Source organism: Phyllopteryx taeniolatus, chromosome 18, assembly GCF_024500385.1.
Source record: "Phyllopteryx taeniolatus isolate TA_2022b chromosome 18, UOR_Ptae_1.2, whole genome shotgun sequence".
Taxonomy (NCBI): Eukaryota; Metazoa; Chordata; class Actinopteri; order Syngnathiformes; family Syngnathidae; genus Phyllopteryx; species Phyllopteryx taeniolatus.
In genome coordinates this window covers 6,247,823-6,271,081 of record NC_084519.1, presented here as the reverse complement: position 1 = coordinate 6,271,081, position 23,259 = coordinate 6,247,823, and the positions used below count along the sequence as shown (strand labels likewise).

Genomic DNA, 23,259 nt, shown 5'->3' with positions numbered 1-23,259 from the left:
GTTGAAACTCCTTCTGACAGGGGATTCCGCAAGACGTTCCCAGCAGACCCTCACAAAACGTTTGGGCCTGCCACGTCGGACCGGCATCTTCCCCCACCATTGGAGCCAACTCACCACCAGGTGGTGATCAGTTGACAGCTCCGCCTCTCTCTTTACCCGAGTGTCCAAGACATGCGGCCGCAAGTCCGATGACACGACCACAAAGTCGATCATCGAACTGCGACCTAGGGTGTCCTGGTGCCAAGTGCACGTGTGGACACCCTTATGCTTGAACATGGTGTTCGTTATGGACAATCCGTGATGAGCACAGAAGTCCAATAACTTCAAAACCAGAGTATTAAATAAAATGAATATTCCAAGCAAACAATTATGTAGTTGAACAGATACCTGAAACAGTGCAACAAAAATGGTTTAAAAAGCAAATCTAAAGTTAATTAGCCAGGTTTTAGAATTATGTGAAAATGTGCAAAAGAGGCTGTAAAAAGAATATGACACGGTGAATATGCACATTGATTCAAAAGGCATGTGAGCAAAGATGAGCAATTAAATGCTCGTTGGATAGTACAGATGTTTTTACTTTACAGTAATTATTATACTGTAAAGTAAACATGGTAGCTCTTGTTTACAAATTTAATGAGAGGCTTAAAATAAGATGAACCTTTATGAATGGCCAGAGGGGAAATTCTGTTTTTGAGACAGCTAATAGTAAGACTATGAAAAAAAAACCACATTAAATAAATGACTACATGCATACTGTATACTAGGAATCGTGTTGGCCGCTAACGCTGGTCTTTAAGTGACAAATGCATTAAGTTACGTAATATCCTCGTTTAAGTGTACTACACTCTGTTTTCAAGTGTGATGGTGCTGGAAGGAACCCAGAGTCTTCCTCACAGTTCAAATGTTGTGGGTTCAAATCTCAACCCAGGCCTACCTGTGTGGATTTTGTATCTTATCTCCGTGCTTGCGTGGGTTTTCTCGGTAAAGTCCGGCTTCCTCCCACAATCCAAAAAGATGCACGGTAGGATAATTGATGACTTGAAGTTGTCCATGAATGATTGTTTGTCTGTACATGCCCTGTTGAATGGCTGGCACCCAGTCCAGGGTGTACCCCGCCTCTTGCCCAAAGTCACCTGCAGGACAAGTGGTCTAGAAAATAGATGGATATACCCGGAAAACACATACGCACATTACACAACAATGTCAAGTTGCTGGAAACTGTCTCTGTAATAACAATATGGAATCATAGTACATTAAAGGGTGTTTTTCATGCAACATTCCTAAAGTTGCAAATCCCTGCTCCTAGATGGCACTATTGGGCCACAGAAATGGAATCTTGACCTGCAGGAGTTTTGGTGCTGTACGGTTCCTATTCAGTGCTTGGAGGCGGTGATGTGCAGCCCAGTGTTTTAAAGGTGCGACATCCATGATTAAGGCCTCAACGATAACATCAGATGATTTGATTCTTTAATCAATTTCCCAGCCTTTGCTTTTTTTTGTTTCCTCTCAAGGTTGTAACCTTGAATGGAGAATAATGAAACATCGGCCCTTAAAGCTCTTGCCAGTACACAGACAAGCACTTAAAACTCTTGTCCATTCCAAACTAGATCAAGGTGATAAGAAAGCAGCTTTAATAGGATCACTGCTAGGGTTAGATGGAAAGTGGATCAGTGCTCATTGATGCACTTTAATGCCAGTGCACTTTTCTAAGTTAGAGAGGAAGCCATTCCGGTATATCTACATAAAAAAAAAAAATGACACAGACTTCAAATTAATGAACGATCTTGATATATAACTATCACCAATGATTATGTTGCTTTTGGCATTACGAACAGCCAAGGAGGGATTCCTTGACTCTATGAACTCACAAAAAGTGATAATCTTACACTTTAAATTGCCACCCCCCCTAATCTTATACTTTAAATTCCCTTGTTTTACAAACCTTTACTTCACGTGTACATGACTAGATTACCAAGAGGACACAAGATATCTGACAAAGACATCACAGCTCCCCAGAGCTTCCAATGAAAGGCCTATTTGTTAAGTAGTTAAAATGGCCCAATATTTAAATTTTCATCGTACCCACGTCAATGTGATTTTACCCCATCCAAAACAGAAATAGTTTTGGGTCCTAATGCATGCAGGCTGAAGAGTTCGGAAGTCATGACAATGTACTGTAGATCATATTTAGCCTCATTAATGTATGCAGTATTTCAACAGCTTCAAATGTTCCCGCACAAAAAGTTGAATGATGCACATTATCTGACGATTATCCCTCCTGAGAACTGGAACAACAAAGAAAACTGCTAGTGTGAAATAAACACATGAATGGAAAACATGAATCATGACAAAAAGACTAACTAAAAACTGAATAAATTAGATAAAATTAATGAAGTTCACATTACGTTGTGAGTCAGTGGGGAAAATACGTTTAAGGCATCAATTTCACTGACACGTCTTGCTATGATAATGCAGAGTCAGAGGACTCTGAGGTGGGCTCTTCCATTTCTGGGGTTGAGGTGACCAAGGTGGTTAAAAAGCTCCTCGGTGGCAGAGCCGAAGGGGTGGGTGAGATCCGGCCAGCTCTGGATGTTGTGGAGCTGTCCTGGTTGCCACACCTCTGCAACATTGCATGGACATCAGGGATAGTGCCTCTGGATTGGCAGACCGGGGTGGTGGACCTGGTAAGAGCTATTCGGGGGTAGAGAATGGATGGAACGTTAGTAGTTGCCGTTTATAGTAACGCACTGTACAGCTACATACTAATCATCCTCACAGGTATTTCTAATATGTTGTCTATTTGCAAAGGTTGCACTTCTATAATGTTCAATGTGACCAGTGATTTGCATTTGGGGGTAATTTATTCAGGGCATCCTTTTACTGTATGTACAGTTCTTTCACAAAACAAGATCAAAGCCAAATTTAAAAATGACCAGTCTTGCCATGCCACTCATTGTCTACAGAAATGGCACATGGTATTGAATCAGAACGCCATCATATAAATTGATTCATAGCATCTTGGGATTTAAAAAAAAAAAAAAATACATTAGTTCATGCATTTCTTGATGGCATTAATGATAAGTATAAGGAGTATCAACTGGCCATGGGGACAAATGATGTCCACCAACAAGAGCAGTGAATGAGTTTTTGGAAATATGAAGCCACACGCAGTCATTTTCCATAATTCCATTGTGTCTAAACGTGGAACAGCGCCTTTAGATACAGTATATGGCATGTAACCACATCAGAATCAGAATCAGAATCAGAATCATCTTTATTTGCCAAGTATGTGCAAAAAACACACAAGGAATTTGTCTCCGGTAGTTACAGCCGCTCTAGTACGACAACAGACAGTCAATTGGCAGAGAACACTTTTGAGACATAAGAACATTGACAAAAAACAGTCACTGAGCAATAAAGGGTTGCTAGTTATCTGGTAATGCCGGTAGACACGAATAAGAACAAACAAGCATGCAGAAAGCTTGTAAATTAATCATGGACAAAACAGGTCCACATGATTGAGGCCTTGACAAATGCTTATAATTGTCATTTCCTCCTACATTTAAAGTCACATGAGCATAGACGTACCCAACACTGGGTTGCACTCCACTTTCACTTCTGAATTACCGTTCGCGCTCTTGCACAATCAAATGTGGTGCAATCTCTGCAACGCTATGACATCATGGTGAAGTCAAATCTTTTTCCTGGAATAAAGATCACTTCCTGTCACTGCAAATCCCTGAGTGGTTCCCGCGCAGGCACCCACACAGACTACTTACTTCGGCCCTCGACACTGCTGCCATTCTCCCACCAGGCTTCATTCTGACTGACATAACCATTAGAAATGGTTCCGCCTGTCTAGGTCTTGCCTCCATAATAGGTTATCCAGCAAGAGAGACACTGAGAAGCGCATGAGTTGCACAGAGTGACAGACAGACTATTTTCCAGAGAGCAGTAGACTCTGTCTAACTCTTGACTGCCGGAATAATGATGAGTGAAGCCCCGGCCTGAATACGAGTGGACGAGGAACTAATGATGAAACAGGCATGGAGGCAGCTCAGTTTCTTGCGTCGCTTGTCAGTATGATGGATGTCACCTACACAATGCCTTTGTACACCCCATCCACGCAATATATTGCAGACATCTGCATACAGAAATACAGTAATCACATATTTCAAACTGATGAAGTGAGAGCCTGCAGAGTCCCGGTGAGGACATGCAACAACTAAACAAGAGAAGCAGATAAGAGAGGACAAAAAAGGGCAGGACAGGATGTGGGAAAATGAGCAAGGCAGTGCTACTGTCGAGTGGTGCGGTGGGATTCTTTTTTTCAAGTGTCTAAACACCTGTAAGAACCTGTGAGTTGATATGTTAGTATAACCTGTCTTGTTATAAGCGATTCCAGCACAAGTAATTCAAGTCTATAGTGTTTCTATCGAACTTATTAGTGAATGAACACCATATCACATGCATGTTAGTCAGCTGGTGCACAGAGTTGCTGAGCCGGCACATCGAGGAAGGGTGCACTGCACTTTGACCCTTTCCTGCCAGTCAAAGGCTTTTACGGTTAACTGACTAGAAATCATTGAAAATTTACACGTAATAATTTGAAACACTTATTAAGAATTAGAACAGAACTGAAAGTTTATCTTTAATCAGCCATTTTCCAGAAAGTTTTTCAATTGCTTTTGGTATGTTTATATTCATAAACTAATACAAATAGTTATGTCCGCATAGTGACACCCCTATATCCAAATTGCAATGGTAGTGATTGTGATGAAGGATCACAACATTCCTATTCCTGGTGCAGCTCCAGCAAACGCTTGAGTGTATTTGGAAAATAGTTTTTTTTATTTGATTTGATTGCGTTGCATTCTGTTGCACTGTATTCAATATGTTCTAAGTGAACACAATGAAGCAGCATTTATTTAAAGAAGTGCAATGTCATTGTTTTTTTGGTTTTTTTTATTATTAAGGTGGGTGTGCTTCTGCTTGCAGTCTTTTAATACTAGCCAAATGTCATGAGGCCAGATCCCTCTCGCAACTTTAGGACCATTTATCAACCAACTTATTGCTTTTTATTGCGAGGAGGAAGAAAGAGGAAATATCTCAAGAGGCATCACGAGAAAAACAACAATAACTAAGCTAACCGGAGTCCAGATGTGCAGCAACACAATATTGTTTATTTCTGGGCTTGTTTCCAGATGAGCAGCGATCTATCATACCTCCTATCTGCAACCTGAGGATTCCATTGTGGCCCAACACAATATGTCCACCGCTGAACAAAAGCAATGCCAGGGAGCCAATTTCCTTTCAGCGTCACGAATGAGAATCTCATTCATCAAATCATAAAGGCAGACAGAAGCTGAGTCGAAAGACATTATCAAGCTGTCCAAGCACTAACCACCGTAAGACAGGCTGGACGGACTGCACCTTTTCTGTTGTTTTTGTGTTCGAAGTTTTTCTTCATGGCCTTGCCAGCAGAAAGCAAATATTCCTCAGGTTGAAGCCCGCATACTGTAAGTCAATACAGGCATCCAATTCACTGAGCTGGTGCATTTCACATTGATTTGTTCGGGCCAACGCTCCTGCCAGGGATCCACAATGAGCCCTGCTGACCTTGCATCACCTGACAATGGCACTCCATTAAGCCATTACATATCCAAATCACAACATCTTATGAATAAAGATAAATAGATATATGACATGAGAAAATAGACTCCAAGAGATGAGAAATGTAATTGCCTTGGGTGCCTCCCTGTTAAAGTAGATGACTCGAGTGTCAGCGCCACATGAGCTGTCTCCTAAAGTGAAATTTTAAATCACATCAATGCCACTTTGCGGTAATTGAAGGAGGTTTACATGCCCTTGTAGCAGGAGCTCTACTCCTGCAGACAAAAAGGCAGCTTGTGGTTAGGACAGCTGTGTTCTGCGTTGGACTAATTTAGGCAAGTTCAAACTTCAAATGGAAGCAAAAGAGCTTTCCATCTAAGCCTGAGCAATATCCACCTGCCATTCTGAACTTACAAACAAGCCTTATAAAGTCTACACACCCCTATTTAAATGCCATTCTTTTCTGATGAGACCAAGATAAATTTAAACTTTTTTTTTTTCAACATTGAGACCTAACTACTGACATCCATCCATCCATTTTCTGAGCCGCTTCTCCTCAGTAGCGTCGTGGGTGTGCTGGAGCCTATCCCAGCTATCATCGGGCAGGAGGCGGAGTACACCCTGAACTGGTTGCCAGCCAATCGCAGGGCACATACAAACAAACAACCATCTGCACTCACATTCACACCTACGGGCAATTTAGAGTCGTCAACGAACCTACCTCACATGTTTTTGGGATGTGGGAGGAAACCGGAGTGCCCGGAGAAAACCCACGCAGGCACGGGGAGAACATGCAAACTCGACACAGGCGGGGCCGGGGATTGAACCCCGGACCTCAGAACTGTGAGGTAGACGCTCTAACCAGTCGTCCACCGTGCCGCCCCTAACCACTGAGATTACTTAATTAAAAAAAAGAAAAACAGTCCCAAAGCATGATATGCTGCCACCACGATGCTTCACTGTGTTATGGTGTTCTTTTGTTGATGAGCAGTTTTGTGTTTGCACCAAACATTCCTGGAATTATAGCCAATAAGTTCAACTTTGGTCTCATCAGACTATAACACATTTTGTTTCCCCCCAACATGCATCTGGGAGATACTGTTTGTCTTTCGTTGTAAAATAAGGCTTCCAACCTGCCATTCTACCCCATAGTCCAGTCTATGAAGAAATTTCTTTAACTCCTTCAATGTTGCTGACAGCCCCATGGCAGCCTCCCTGACCTGTTTTCTTGTCTTTTCATCCATTTCTGGGGGGTATGTGCAATTTTTTGTAATGTCATCATTGTGCCATATTTTCTCCACTTGATGATAACTGTCTTCACTCTGTTCAATAGTACAGTTAATGCCTTGTAAATTCTTTTGTGCTCTTGTCCCAACTGATACTTTCGAATCAAGAGAACCCTCTGATGTTGTGGAAGCTCTTTGGACTATGGCTTGTGCTGTGAGATATGACAACAAAAATGTCAGGGAAAAAAACTTTCTAGAGTAGCAGAATGTTATCACAGGAACTTAAAATGGCGGCAGGTGTGTGCGGATTCCCATTTAACATTTGAATGTGATTGGTTGATTCGGAACACAGCCACATCCCCAATTATAAAAAGGTGTGCACAAACCACATTATCTAATAGTTGAATTTTACTTCCCCGAAAACTTTGTAAAATTACTTACCTGCTCCATTTTTTTTTTTCAATGACAAAAACTTATTTCAAGCGTGTATACTTTTCATACCCATGTGGCTTTATATATATATGTATATATATTCTAAATAGATGAGCCGGTGTGATGCTCATGCCCATTTCCCCCCACCAATTATCACCAATTCCATGTAATTTCCAGATATCAATTCACCAAATAAAAATGCACTGTAAAACAGAATATAGCTAGTGGGTATGAATCATTTTAGTCTTAACTGTATATGGCTTTTTATTAATGTCATTATGATGAGAATTGTACTACACAAAAAACATGAACCCCACCCAATACACACACACAATTTACACGCACTAAATTTATTCTGTAGTTGTACAAGGATTACAAGGATGTTTTGCTTTCAAGTTTTAACTTCAATCAAATATAGGGTAACAATTCCAACACCGATACAGGCATCTTAAATATACAACTGACAAAAAAACAAAAGGTGTTGCAAGAAAAAAAAAAAAGTCCTCTTTTTTTTATGTATACGTGTGAAATCAAAGGTACACTAAATCTATACACTTCCAGGGTAGAAGCTACCTTCTGCATTTTAAACGCCATTGGTCGGACTGTACATACATATAAAAAAAGGATTAAAAGTGTGATTTTTTTTTTGTAACACTTGCCGAAAAAAAAAATAAAAATAAATCCCTACAGACATTTGAGTGGAATAAAACACCTGTGTGTAGACAAACATCCCATTCTCTAGGGCGTGACCATGGGCCCTCACTCCTTTCTGCGCTTCTTGTCGTGGTAGTCGTCCTTGGAGCGGCTGCTGGTGGACGCTCTCTTGGAGCCACCATGCTGCTTGGCCTCCTCCAAGAATTTGTCCAGGCCGAAGGGGTCCTCCTCGAACTGGACAGGCCCCTCGCGTCTCTGCCCGTGGTCAGCACCTGAGAACTCTTTGTCGGGAACAAACCTGAAAGAAGGAAGCACAATTAGATTGCATCACTTCAATTTACTTCAACTAAAATCTGTTTGGAGGAGGCGTCTGCAATCTGGTGAATTTTAACTTTAAAGTTTTCAAACTAAACTTCCAGGTTAGTGATAGAATCAGAGCTATTAAATATAATTGTCCCATCTAAGCCCATTCCTCCATGCCTGAGTTTATCACATTAAACCATACTACGGGTTAAGCGAATCTGATAAAGCCGGTTCTTTCAAGAACAACAATCTGCTTTCTAACTAGTGCCCCTTCAGGAATCAGAGCACGTGCAATACATAACTCACTCAACTAAATATCTGTACGGGCACAATGCTGGTGTCACATGATCAACAGAACTGTCAGCATGCTCTCTGCATCATAAATTCTTCTTGACTGGTAGCCAATAAAGAACATAGGGGTTTGCATGTACAATGGTACCTAGAATTATTGAGTGCCCCAACTTATGGGTTTTTTAAGTTACGAGCTGTCATTTGGTCGATTTTTTTGCTTTGTGTTTCAGCCATAATTGACAGGGACAAACAGACAAACACACAAATACAAAATGAAAACAGTCGCAAGGAGCATAGAGAAGATACATGCACTGAACGGCCAACCAAAAACGATGTCAGTTCCTGCTGTCACTCAATAGGTTATGCCTTTGAAAGGTACATGTCGTCACATGAATACTAAAGTGTGTGGCTTTCAGCTTAATTACTTTACAAAACCACTTTTTCTTTCCATTCCCTTGTATTGTTTTTATATCTACATTTCAGAAAAGAGTGCCATTTTTCTTTATTAAAACCATAATATAATTTTGTTTATTGGGGGGCTGGAACAGATTAATGGCATTTCGATTCATTTCTATTGGGAATATAGATTTAGCATACAAGTTGGTTGAGTCGTGAGCTTGGCCACAGAACAAATTAAATTTGTAGTTTGCGTTTCTTTTGCAAAACTAACTCCACAACTTGAATGTAACATAGTTCCAAATACCTGTTGTTTTGCATGAGTGTGTCAAAGTCATCGGCATAGGCATCCTTGTCGATGGCTTTGCTGGGTCGGTAGATGTTGGAAGCCATGTCTCTGCCACTGCGGAAAGGCTGGTCGTACACATTGTACGTCTCATCCTCACCACCGGCAAAGCCGCTATCCATTCCCTGGGAAGACAAATAGGGAAGGAAAAGTACACGTTAAGTAACGATCTAAAATGCCCAAACCATTTTAAGCGGGTACACAGTCAGTTCTTATTTGACACCTTTTCCTCTCTTTGCATCAAAGTAGGGCTGCCACAAACAATTATTTTTCTAGTTGACAAGTGACTGAATATTTTTGCAATTAGTCGACTAAGCGGATCATATCGCTGCTGTCGGGCCGAAAACTGCTATGTCCAAATGGTCAATTCCATATTTTTTCAGGTGTTGAAAACAGCTTGCTCTCTTTGACAATGAAATGTTAATGGCTCAACATACAGTAAATACTGCCGCTATTTTGGTTTCCTGAAAAGTGATCATTTTGGAGAAACGAGGATGCCGGCCGAAGCCAGTGATATTAATTCGCAGCTTATCACACAAGCAAGCAGCTGCTCTTCGACAATCATCATTAGCTTCCAATTTTAAGTAAGGTATGTGCAAAAGATAATGAGGATCATTTGTAACCTTTAATTGATCCAGAAAAAACATTAAGAATAGTTTATTTGCAATGTTAAGGTGGTAATAGAACATCAACTTTTAATAAACTTAGCAGCTTGTACCAGCGTTCCTGACACGGTTATATATGATAGTGCAAATTTAAATGAAGGCGATACTCTGGCCAGAAGGCAGACAACAGGCGAGCAGTGTGACGATTCAAGCACTTTTGAGAGAAAAGCAAAGCGTAAAAAAATAAACGAGTATATCGACAACTTAAATTGTTGACGATTTTGATAGTCGGCATCTTGGCAGCCCTAGTCACCAAAGGGCCAACTATCAAATGTGCCCAGAAGACTATCCTGAGTAGTTATCATGTGGTGTGGGCCATATTAAGTTATTATCCCTGATGTGATAGGAAAAGAGTTGGTGGCGACAAAGTGTCAAACGTTCAGTATTTCTGATCACAAATCCTAATGTATGTGGTTAAGACTGTGGGCACGACAGACTTCGTGATTGTGATGGAGTGAAAGCCATCTAGAAAGCGACCTAGGCACAAACACTGAAGATGAGCAACTGGTTGTGTTGAGTGTTTACATAATGTGTCTCCCAAATCATTCACCACAGTCAATATGTTAGGGAGAAGAGTTTGCAACTGCAATGTAGTTACCAGATAAACTAAGTCTAGCTTTTTTCTTTGTCTACTATTACAGTTTCTTCTCACTTTGCATTTTCAGATTTGAGGAAGGAGACTCTCAATAGTCACTGGAGATATTGTTCTGCGTGTAGTGTGCTGTGTTGGTAATCTTGAATACACCTCAACAGCAGCAGTAAACATCCAAGATTTCCTTGTGTGAGGTCTCTCACATTTAAAAAAATAGTTAAGACCTGCTTAAGGCTTTAAAAAACAAAAACAATTACCGTAACTTTCAAACTGATTCTAACATACTGGAAAGCAGGGAGGACAACTAATGATGGAGCCTTTGGTAGAAACAGATGACACTTGACTCATCTTGGGTCATGATGTGGTGAAGGCAGTTATGATTATGACACTCACTTTACTCTGGTTGAAGAGTCGCTGGTCATATTGAGCCTCGCTGGTGGTACGAGGGTTAGGCACACCCAGAGCGATGAGCTCACTAATGTCTCGGTCCTGGTCCCGCTGCAGTTTGGATCTGAAACAAAAAGACAAAGTTGTACGACCCAAACATGAATTCATGATAAAATGTGAAATCCAGGCTTTCTATATGCATAAGTGCAGGGTTGAGTATGTCCAGCACCTCTTATCAGGGGCTGCCCTGGAAATGTTCCTGTCGTGTTGTCTCTCTTTCCTTCTGTCGTGGCGGATCTCATCACGCTCCCTTGCCTCGCCGTCCTCGCCACCTTGATCCAACATGGGAGTGAAATAGAAAATTTAGAAGAAAGAAGGGATTTGCAACACACTTTTAAAGGATATGCTGAATAAAATCCAGACATACAACTTGTTTGGTCTTGATATAGACGTGTCTCACCTTTGTCCCCGTGGCTTTTAATTCCTGCTCTGCGATCTCGGGCCATTTGGGCTAACTCCCTGAGTTTCTCCTCTTTCTTTTCTTTCTCCTTTTGGGCCATCTTCTTTTCCACCTGGGCTCTCATCTCCACCGCCTCTCTGGCCTAGAGACACAACCAAAAGTTCATGTAGTTGTTTCAAAATCCTTATACTGTAATGAATGAATTAGGCAGACATGGTAGTAAGTTGAGTAGAACACAAAACTATAGATGGTTTCCGTGCCTTAAAGCTTTACAAAATAACAATTTTTCTTTTTTCTTCAGGTGTAACAAAGCACTGTCAATATTATAAATTTACTGATACACTGATATACAAGGACTGCATTTAACTACAGTATCTCAACTTTTCAAAATGAAAGCAACCATGTTAAGATCTCAACTAATGTAAACACAAAATATGAAGATATTACAAAATAAATGTTTAAATAAAACAAATCTGTGATTCTAATTTACTCCCACCAAAAAAAAAAAAACATTACAGGAACGTCAGCATCCCAACTAAGGATATAAAGGACCATGCATGACAGTACTTTTCTATCAGCAATGTAGAGCGCCTCAGCCAGCTTGGCGAAGTTTTCATTGATGTGAACGGTTTGCAGCCCCCTGCCATCAGCCGCCAGACGCTTGTCGAGAGGGATGGTGTAACCCTGGAACAAAGACAGCCGTGATCAGTCACAAAGAGGAAGAGGGCCACATTGAAGTCTTATAAATTAGAATTTGGTGGTACATTACCTTAGCGTTCTTCCAGTTGGAGATGCATGGAGGAATCTTCCATTCCTGCTGCTCCTTAACTGTCATCTGAAACCAAGAAGAGGAAAAATAAAAGTTAATTGGACCGGCTGAAAATGAAATGTATTTTGTTTTAAATACGTTTTAGAGACTGTAGGCCAGAGGAGTACAATACAGGGTGTCCTCGGTTTACAACGGAGTTCAGGTCCTACAGAGACGACGTCATCCGAATTTGTATGCAAGTTGGAAAGAGGCAGAACATTTGGTAACATGTCGAATCCTATCATGAACTAATGCTAACGCTGTAGTAAAATCATAATTACGGCACATATTTGTAAGGAAAACCCTTCCCGTCCATAAATATAAAACAATCAGATGGAAAAACAGTCAGCACGGTGCTAACTGAGCATACCTTCTTGTGCTGCGTGACAGCGTATTTCGATGCTGCCGTGCAAACTACTTCAATGGGCTCCATTTGCAACATCAAAATGTCATAAATTGGTATCGTCTTAAACTGAGGACCCACTGTATACAATCTCAAATGTGGAATTCCAAAAGTACCTTTCTGCTTGGGGAATGCATGACAGGTGCTGGGGGGGAAGGAGGTCCACGAGGGATCTTCTTGTTGATTCTGTAACATTTATTTTGAATCAAATGCTGTAAGGTTAAGAACATTGTTGAAAAACAGCTCTGCCATATCATGTATAATATATAAGGACATGGACATGATTACTTAAAACGTGGCGGCTCCATGGGGTCTTTCTGCATTTCCACCATGCGGATGACTCTTTGTTTGGCTCCAGAGTTGAAAGCCACTCCCTGCTGGGACGGGGTGTATCTGATAGACAGACAAAACCAGATAACTTTACTTCGGATATTAGAAAATGTTTTATTTACAGCATTATATTGCATTCTTGGGCTGTATGCTGACAAGCAGTTTATATTGACATCTATCTTTATGGTACCCTTCTTTCTTTCTTTCTTTCTTTCTGGCCAAACTCTGGAATTCCAACAAGGGACACCTAGCGACTAAAGACTTGTGGGAATACAGTATGTGTATTGTTGCCGCATTACACAATGTGTTAACTTTGTTAACAAGTCAGACTTCTCCATTAACTGTGATAATGAAAATTGTGTTGATACCTGATGTACTGTGCTGGGGCCTGTTTGTCTGCTGCTCGCACAGGCATGGCAGCAGCAATCTTTTGTGATACCTGCTTGCTGAGGGCCACACGAGTCTTCTCAGTCAGCTACAAGGAGGACACAGCAAGGACACTAAAATCAGTCTCATTGACCAGGACTCTTTTGTATACAGTAATCTTGTTTGTGTCGCGAATACAAACGCCGAATAAACTAGTTTCACTGTGATAGAATACATCATCATGCGGAACTTCCAGTGTGCAGCCAACCACATGGCATGGAATTGTTCTCTATTTTGTTAGCATTTTACATTTGATTATTTTATACACATGGACATTTTTGACTTTACTACTGTTAATATTACACTACTGCATTCCAACGTACAAAATTGGCTTAGGTCAGTGTCGTAGGAACGCAAAGTCGTCTCAGTGTACTGCACAGCAAAGCAGAGTGTTTACAGGTCTTCAGAAGAATAGGCTTCAGATGCCACAAAACAGTGGGAAAATCAAGTCGGTGAGTGGCCGTGGCCGCAAAGTCTGAACCGCTATGTAGGGGGGATTACCAAAAATAAATAAATAAAAAAAAAAGCCCTGCAATCATTTCTAATCAGTACTAAAGGAATTCAGGTCCTATGAATACAATCAATGACATGCCCTCAACTTGATTAACAGTTTATCTTTTACAAGACTGCATGATACTACAGTTGGAATCATTTTCCCAACAATGAAAAAAAATCTGTGGGTACCTCATTCTTTATGAAATCCCCGTTAAGTGAAAATAAATGTTTTCTAAATTTGACACATCACAGAGAAGAGTGTTGTTACCAAACTTACCAAAGTATATAAGTATACAAAATGAGGCTTCAAAACCGTGAAAACTCCTGCCATTGACTCTGCTCTCAAAAGCTGTGGCTGTGTTTGCTGAAAGCGTGAAACCAAGCCCTACTGAAAAATGGATGCTACGTTGTCTAGGATCCATCTTAATTCTTTCACACACCAATTGTTTGAGCCGTGAAAATATACCCGCTTAAAACCCCTGGTGTCTGGAATATATTCCACCTGGTCGTTGTGAGGCTTTTTCATGCCATGAGAATGAGACGCTTTAAAGACGCCATGCCAATGCTAATTCCCAATCAGAATCGCCCCCCCCCTCCTTGCGCTTCCGGCTTTCTCTCTATGACGTACACACACAGCTGACAATGAGGTGCTTTAAAGAAGTCACGCCAACGCAAAGCCCTGGTCCACACACGTAAGACTCCCCCCGTACTTGCTTTTCCGCTTATCTCTCCGTGATGTGCGTGCACTCAAGGCTGACAACATGAAACAAAGAGAGAGGCAACTCTCAAAACAAAGAGAAACACATTTCTGAGTTCATTTCACAGGGTCTTTAAATACCTCTCATCTCCCCCTACCTCTTGTACAGCTTCCTCATCTGGCTTCTGTAGCTCTGGGATGTCTTCATTCATTACTTCTTTGGGAAGTAGATCTGTATACTTACTGAAGATCACCTGCAACAAAGGCACAAAATGCTCGATTTGATCTCTTAGACATGAGTGATCATCTACTGCAGTGATTCCCAACCTTTATTGAGCCAAGGCAGATATTTTACGTTTGAAAAATCTCACGGCACCCCAACAAACAAAAACGTCACTAAAAGTGGATACACAAGTCAATTATACACTTTGTGCCATCTAATAAAAGAGCATTTATTTGTTCTGTCTGTCTTTATATACTGCTGGCGTAGATAGATGAACAAAGAGACATTATTTTTTGTAAATAAATAATATTCTGACCAATTAAGTGAAATTTGCTAATTTCCCACGGCACACCAGAAGAGCTCTCATGGCACACTAATGTGCCACGGCACACTGGTTGGGAATCACTGATCTACTGAATCAAGTTTAGATATGTAAAAAAATAATCATTGACATTTTCCAGTATTGAGTACAGTATTTGGTCATGTAGTAATAACTTACAAATGTAATAGACCACGCCTCACCAATTGTGGAGATGTAGTAAATAAGACGAGACAAGACATGTTACTTTACTCTCCACATATAAAGTGTTTTTACATCAAACAGCCAACTACTCTTTGAAGCCAACAATTCCCTTGAGGAGACACATCCCCTCTTGTAGGTCACCACACCATGTTAATTGTAAGCAAGAACCTTTTGTCACTGAAAGATTGGTGGGCCATCGCTGTGTTTATATTTTAAGCGCACGTTTGCACTAATTGAGTGTTTTAACTGCACACCTTGTCCTTGCTTTGTCCTTGTCTTGCTATGGCATCATATTTGACTTTTCCCTCCGCATCCACCTGCATGGTCAAGGCATTGGAGGTTTTCTTTTGCCTACCCATCTCCAGAGGAAACTGTGCCATATGGATCTCTGGAAAAGCACCCCCATCTCCAAAGTCCTACGGCAGAAAAATAATTTACACATACAGAATCATGTATGTCATTTTATTCATTCATAAACACCAGACAAAACCTCTACCAATAGGTTGTTCTACATTGGTACCTACCTCCACAGCTCGAGGCATCCATCCATTTCTGTGCCCGTATGGAGGTGGCTCCCTTCGGGAAGCAACCAAGGCAGTTGAGTACGACTTCTGGGCACGAAGTCGGTCTTCTTCTTCCAGCTGATCTTGCGAGAGCTGGGTGGGCGCCGGTAAAAAGCTATAATACACAAAATAATTTAGCTTATCCAAGATAGCTGGACCACGTGCTAATACACATCGGTTATGAATGAAGTATTTGCAGATAAGGTAGCCCAGCAACTAACGTATGTCGTAAATATGGTGGCCTGCTATGCTAGCGTTAGCTTCGCGACTGAAACAAAACTACACAGCAGTTAGTGGTGGTCACCTTAGACAAATCGGATCGCTTCAAAATATCTTGCGCGCTGCGTTGATTCGATACAACACACGGAAAACGGATTTTGTTTAAAATGCCATCGACTGAATACACAAAAGACCTTGCCGCGAAGCTTACCTCGTCAGAGACATCTTCCCCCTTCTTCCTCAGCGACCTACGTCCCCCTTCTTCTTCGTTGGATGTCAATGCTGCAACTACCATTCTGTCAATTGCAGTACTGACATCTGCTGGTTGAAGGTAGCAACTACTGTGTTATGCGATTCGGTTTCTGGGTTTACAGTACACAAATGTACACTTACAGTTCTAGTATCATATCACCGTACATATCAGACGTGGAAAAATTACACTCTATACTTAAGTAAAAGCACAGACATACATAAAAATACTGTGCTAAAACTAGAAACTCTGACAACTCCTGTACTTGTACATAATTTTTATTTTGATTGTATTTCACCTTGCTCTGCGATTGGCTGGCGACCAGTTCAGAAGATAGCTGGGATAGGCTGCAGCACGCCCCCGACCCAAGTGAGGATAAGTGGTACAGAAAATGGATGGATGGATGGATGGATGGTATTTTCCCTTAATTGATCCAGGTAAGGCATTTGAGAACAGATTCTCGTTTGCAGTGCCAACCTGCCTGCAGACAGCAGAGTAAAACAAGGCAAAAATAAAAGCAAATACAAATAAATACACATACAACTAAATTTACAATGTGATGTACAAAAACATGGACACAATAGAAAACATTAAATATACAACACAACATTTCATTTTATTGTCTGAACCACTTATCCTCACTAGGGTTGCGGGCATGCTAGAGCCTATCCCATCTAACTCTGGGCAAGAGGCGGGGTACACCCTGAACTGGTCGGCAGCCAATCGCAGGGCACAAGGATTCGCACCTACGGGCAGTTTAGAGTCTTCAATTAAACTACCATGCACGCTTTTGGGATGTGGGAGGAAACAGGAGTACCCGGAGAACATGCAAACTCCACACAGGCGGCGCCGGGATTTGAACCCCGGGCCTCAGAACTGTGAGGTAGATGATATATATTTATATATATATATATATACACTAAGTTTGCGGGCGTGCTGGAGCCTATCACAGCTATCATCGGGCAGGAGGCGGGTACACCCTGAACTGGTTGCCAGCCAATCACAGGGCACATATAAACAAACAACCATTCGCACTCACATTCACACCTACGGGCAATTTAGAGTTGTCAATGAACCTACCACGGCGACCAGTTCAGGCTGTACCCCGCCTCTCGCCCGAAGATAGCTGGGATGGGCTCCAGCACGCCCGCAACCCTAGCGAGGATAAACGGAATGGAAAATGAATAAATGTATATATATGTATGTGTGTGTAAGTGTGTGTGTGTGTGTGTGTGTGTGTGTAGCCTGCAATTGGCTGGCAATCAGCCCAGTCATCTGCGATCACACTGCAGCTCACCTGTGACCCTTATGAGGCAAAGCAGTAAAGAAAATGGATGGATTGCTGTTTTATGATCGTTATCAATTGAAATTTGCAGAGTTTGACCACTACCACACTTCACTTTCTGCCACCTTGTAGCTAATTTGAAAACTTTTAGAATTAGTGTGGCCTTTTACTTTGTTAAATATTTCATAATATATTGGAATTATTAATGCGGTGCAAAAGAAAAGGACATGTCAAGGTATATTATTCATTGCACTGTGGCAGTGTCTTCACAGGACAATGATGTGGGGAATTACTTTTCGCCCTTATCCATTTAATATCTGAAACTGTGGTTCTCACCCTCATTGTTAACGCTACTCTCTGTGGGCATGTATCGCAGGCGTGGTAGAATCATGAATGAGATATAGTCTTGGGCATCATCGCCAGCATCATTTCTTTCACCGTCTTCATGAATACATCTCTGCCTCAATGACATTGGCTTCCTCTTGTCTGCACCCGCACTCGCCCCACTTAAGAGGCATTAAGCAGTCTAACACTATTTAACTTGCATGACTGATGGAGTGTTTTAACCACCTGAGGGAATGTAGCATCATTTTCAGTTTCATGTTTTCTTTGGGTTAAAGGAACATTTTTGAAATGATTATATTTTATTTTAACCAATCAACCAACAGCGGGCACGGTGGACGACTGGTCCTCACAGTTCTGAGGACCCGGGTTCAATCCCCCGACCCCCGCCTGTGTGGAGTTTGCATGTTCTCCCCGTGCCTGCGTGGGTTTTCTCCGGGTACTCCGGTTTCCTCCCACATCCCAAAAACATGCATGAATTGGAGACTCTAAATTGCCCGTAGGCATGACTGTGAGTGTGAATGGTTGTTTGTTCCTATGTGCCCTGCGATTGGCTGGCAACCAGTTCAGGGTGTACCCCGCCTCCTGCCCGATGACAGCTCGGATAGGCTCCAGCACGCCCGCGACCCTAGTGAGGAGAAGCGGCTCAGAAAATGGATGGATGGAACCAACCAACCACCCAACCAACTAGTGCAAGAAAACGAGGTCTATCAAGGCATGATTAGATGAGTTTGGTACAGAAGAACGTAAGAGCTCTGATCTCAACCTCATCAAAATGTTTTTTTTAATTTAAAATTTCTACTGTGTTTTAGTGTTAAATATCCCTGGTGACCATTTACCATAACTGATGTAATAGTTTGAGTTGATGTTTATCCTAATCTACATGTGATATAGAAATAAATGTTATTGTTTTTCTGCTCACACACAATGACTGTTCAAGTGTAGTCATTGTTGTTCTGCTGCAAACAGTCAAACAAACACCCACAGTTTGGCGCCATTATAAACTCATCAATTGCTTGAGCTATGCGATATAAAATCAAACTTCACTTCTTCGCTTTCCTCCAGTTTGTTGTCGATTGTTTCCAAAGCTAAGTTCTGTCAAAAAAAATAAAATAATAATCATGTCATGATGATTAACAGGTAAGCACTGGGAAAAGGCGAGAAGAGGAAGCATGAGCCTTGTAGCCACTCATGGGGATCAAATAGGAAATGAAAAGAACTCCAAGTGGGCCAGCAACCAGTTTGCAGTCTGGTCAAATCACATACACGTTCAGATGCATGCATAATATCCATATACACCTGCCACATACACACTGAGCTACTGGAGCGAGCGCTTATTGCAAGAGGCTCAGCATGCTAAACCAAGTGATGCAATCCCACAGTGACACTTTCCTCATTATGTGTCGCACTGCAGTCTTTCAGCTGATGCGATGATCTCATAATGCTTCCCTTCCACACGCGTGCTACATTTTTTATTTTGCTGTCAAACATGGTTAAGCGTCGAATGTCATCACCTTTCTGCTATGCAGCTGTTCAGTTGTTCCAATGCAATGACCAAATGGAAAGGAATGAAACCGACGTGGAGCATTGTAATATGTGATTTTTTTTAAACTTGTTTTGATCATTTATTGAGAGGACATCTAATAGAATAACACTTATAATATGACCCCCCCAAAAAAAAAACACCATCCAAGAAGTGTGTTTTGTCCTCTAAACTCTTCAATAAAAGTGTGATCCAAGCTTGGGTTTTTACTCAAATCTGGTGCTCCCAGATCAGAGACCCTCCTGGCTAGTATGACTCCCCTCTGCCAGGACCAGGATGGAGTCCAGAGAAAACAAGCCAAACAAGGTCACCAGAGGTCAGGGACAATTTTTACGATCAAAACAAACTGCAGGCTCTGTAAATAGAGGGCTTAATTTATAGGAACGGTCACCGGCTTTGCGGGCTGAACAAGACTTGAATTGATATCAAACAATACCCCCCCAAAATCTACTTTTCCTTCTGAATATATGTAGCTACGATTGGAATGTGACCAATCATGTATTTTCGTTGCCTGTATTAATGTTGTATAGGGAGCATGCTAAACTACAAACCAGTATGAAATACTTTTTCGTAATTATATTCACTTATATAACAATATGGTTTCTAATGGCAACGTTGAAAATTATGTGCATATATCTTAATCACAGAACAACATACATAATGAACGTTTCATCATTATTTAGTTTGAAATATCGCAACATCATAATTATATTATGATAATTACCCATATAGTTTAGTTTCAATTGCTTTTATTACATTTCATTGGAACTTTTCATTGTTGTAATTACCCTATCTTTCTTTTCTGATTGGAGAAATAATCATTTCATATTAAGCGTAGGTTACCGAACATGCAGGAATATTGTATACTCATTAAAGGGGTAGGTTTCATCCATAAATTTAACACTTGCTATTAGCTACGTATAATAATGGCATAAAAATGTTTGGTATTGTCCTCAATATAGCCCCTCAGGCATACTGCACATCTGCATGTATATCTCATTTTCATTAACACACAATAACAATGCAGTTTTTTAATTGACCTATTATGCATACATTACTATTTTACATTACTCTTTGTTTTAAATGTTTATCAGCTTTTTCTTTTTTTCCCAAATTTGTTTGTAAATGCTTTTTATCATGTAAAGCACATTGTGTATGAAATACATTTGCTTTGCTTTATATGACCGATATTACATAAAGCAGATATATAATGCATTTTTTTTTCACAGCTCCCAGTGACATGCTTTCATCAAACTGCCTTAAGGATAAAGAATGGCAGAACACTTTACACACCATTTTGAAATTAGCCTGTTTTTAGGGCCAGTCCTCGCTAATGCAAGTGTGTGACTGTATTCCTCGCCCCATTTACTGCTGGGTCTATAATGACTGTGGGATGGGTGTGGGGGGTGGGGTGGGGGTTAAGAAAGAGTCGCTTAAAGACACATTTTCAGAAATAAGCGAATAACAAAAGATTTACTTGGTTCTTTGATTTCACCCTTGATGGGTGGGCAGACACTCAGGAGACCCAACTATTTGTATACACGCAAACAATTATTATTATTATTATTTTTTTACATTGTCTCCATTAAATTTAGCTCACGTTGAGCTACAGGTCCCGTCTTGGCCACTAGATGGCAGAAAAACACAAAGGTGTCCTCTCTTTAGGACAGGAAATCCCAATCCATTCTTATATGCTTTCACAAGATACCTGCAACCATTTGCATATACAATGTGGAATCCAATTTGCATGGGAAAAAAAACACTTCATTATCTGGATGATGCTGTAGCCTTTTATGCATGTGTATGCTTCTTTAGTGTGAGTGTACCATTTGCTTGAGCGCAAGCCTGTGTGAGAGCAGCAGAAAGCGTTAGCAGTCTCCGCCTGATAGAGCCAGCGCTGGCCGGTCAGGGCCGCTTTGCATCAGCAAGTGAGCTGGCTGACATATTATTTTCACCTCTGGGCGTTGGACTTTATCCAACCCGAATAGTGCTTTCAAGGTGGTTCAACAATATCAACACGAGAGTTCAAATCACTGGCCCCAGAAGTGAATAATTAATTAACTTAAAATGACTTTGTTGTCCATTGAGAGCTTGATGTGTAGAGAGTAAATATTCAGCTAAGCTTATTCAAATGCTCACACATGAACTTCGCTTTGATGTAATTACTAGGGCCTGCCGCATGTGCTTACTGTAGATAAAGCCTGTTTCATGCTGCGCGCATGCCTTTCAACGCTCCAAACTGCAGTTGTATATGCTGCTGTGACCTTGAGATTGGCGAAGAGGACGTGAAGGCATTGCCGGCAGCAGAAAGCGAAGTCGCACACTTCCTAATCTCCAGAGGCTGTTGCTCGATGAGGAATGCCGATAGTGAGCCTCGGCGACGTCTCCAGCAGTGCAGATAGGTATCGCTCCAAATTTGAGCCCTCGAAGTCAGGCGAAGGATTTGAACACAACTTTGAGCATCTGTAGAGCAACCTCATTTTCTGCTCCGTTTCACGTTCAATAAATGTAACACAATTGAGTTTGAGCAGTCGATACAGCACATGCGGACTCACACAGTTAAAGCTTTTGTACAAAGCCCACTTTTTTTGGTTGTATCTGTTAATAGATCTGATCAGCGGTGTCGCTCACCTCATGTTGGATCTGTGAGAAGGGGACAAGATAGAACCTCACTGCAACAGCAACTAATCCAATCACATACATACACACACCAGTAGCTGAATGCAAAGATTCCTGCCTGTCACTTTTTTTTTGGAAGCTGTCATAACTGCAGCCCCAAGCCATAGCATGACTTATTATTTTTTTTTTGGGCAACAACCCCGGTGCTTTCATCTCCATGCATACCTGAGGCGGTCCACCACCAAATTCACACTCTTTATCTAGAGCATGATCGAGTCAAAAAGCATTTTGCTTTTGGGTTTTTGAAAAGTTTTGAGGATGACAAAATTGAAGTTCACACAAACTTGCCAAAATAACTTGCTGTAACAATGCTGTAATGCCAGGCGTGAAGTTATTGATGTCACGTTGTAAAGAAACATTGCTTGCATGCGCACCAACTGCGATTCCTCACAGGTCCCACTCAAAGCCATCTTTTCACTACCTTTTATTGCGTTGACGTAGAATTTGAATGAACATTAATGCAACAACCCCCTTGTGATCCACATCGCTGTTTTGATTGTGCTTGTGGAAACCTTGACTGAACATTTAACATTTTTACAGACTTAAACTCCCCTTAAACAGTTTTCGCTGATTGTCTCCAGCACGCCCGCTACCCTTGTGATGATAGGCGGCTCACAAAATGGATGGATGGATGGATGTTAAGTGAACTGTTAGAATATTAAATCTTCTTGGAGTATCGATTTAATTGTGAAAAAACACTTTCTTTCCTATTTCATCTGTAATCACTATAAACAAATATCAGTTATTCATAATTGATTGTTAAAGTTTCAAAATAATACTCTGTTCACATCACCGATAGTGTAGTCATGTAGTGATTCCCTTGCTTGAATTTCATGCAGGTAGTGTGTGTTGCGTTCCCACTCAGTGACAGTGTGAAAGTGAGTGTGAAAGGTTGTGGGTTTCTATGTGCCATGTGATTGACAGGTGACCAGTCCAGTGTGTAATCAGCCTTTTGTCCAAAATCAGCTGGGACAGGCTCAAGCTCCCCGCAGTCCTGAACAGGGCAAGCGGTATAGAAAATTGATGAATCGATGCTTTGTCAAATGTCATCCGTAACTACTGATATCAAAACATTCCAAACAAACAAACAAACAAACAAATAAGAACT

The 23,259-nt window shown here is 41.1% G+C and overlaps 1 protein-coding gene across 1 annotated transcript; it reads right to left on the bottom strand.

The window, feature by feature from the left end:
• Nucleotides 1-7,897: 7,897 nt before the first annotated feature.
• Nucleotides 7,898-16,361, bottom strand: snw1 (SNW domain containing 1). Its single transcript, XM_061754593.1, has 14 exons — nt 16,264-16,361; nt 15,795-15,948; nt 15,525-15,686; nt 14,683-14,778; nt 13,275-13,381; nt 12,865-12,969; nt 12,693-12,762; nt 12,135-12,200; nt 11,933-12,049; nt 11,366-11,507; nt 11,135-11,237; nt 10,912-11,029; nt 9,223-9,386; nt 7,898-8,223 (listed from the first exon to the last, which is right to left on the bottom strand). Exons 1-14 carry the CDS (start codon nt 16,275-16,277, stop codon nt 8,031-8,033), a joined length of 1,611 nt encoding a protein of 536 aa, XP_061610577.1. The 5' UTR covers nt 16,278-16,361; the 3' UTR covers nt 7,898-8,030.
• Nucleotides 16,362-23,259: the final 6,898 nt, after the last annotated feature.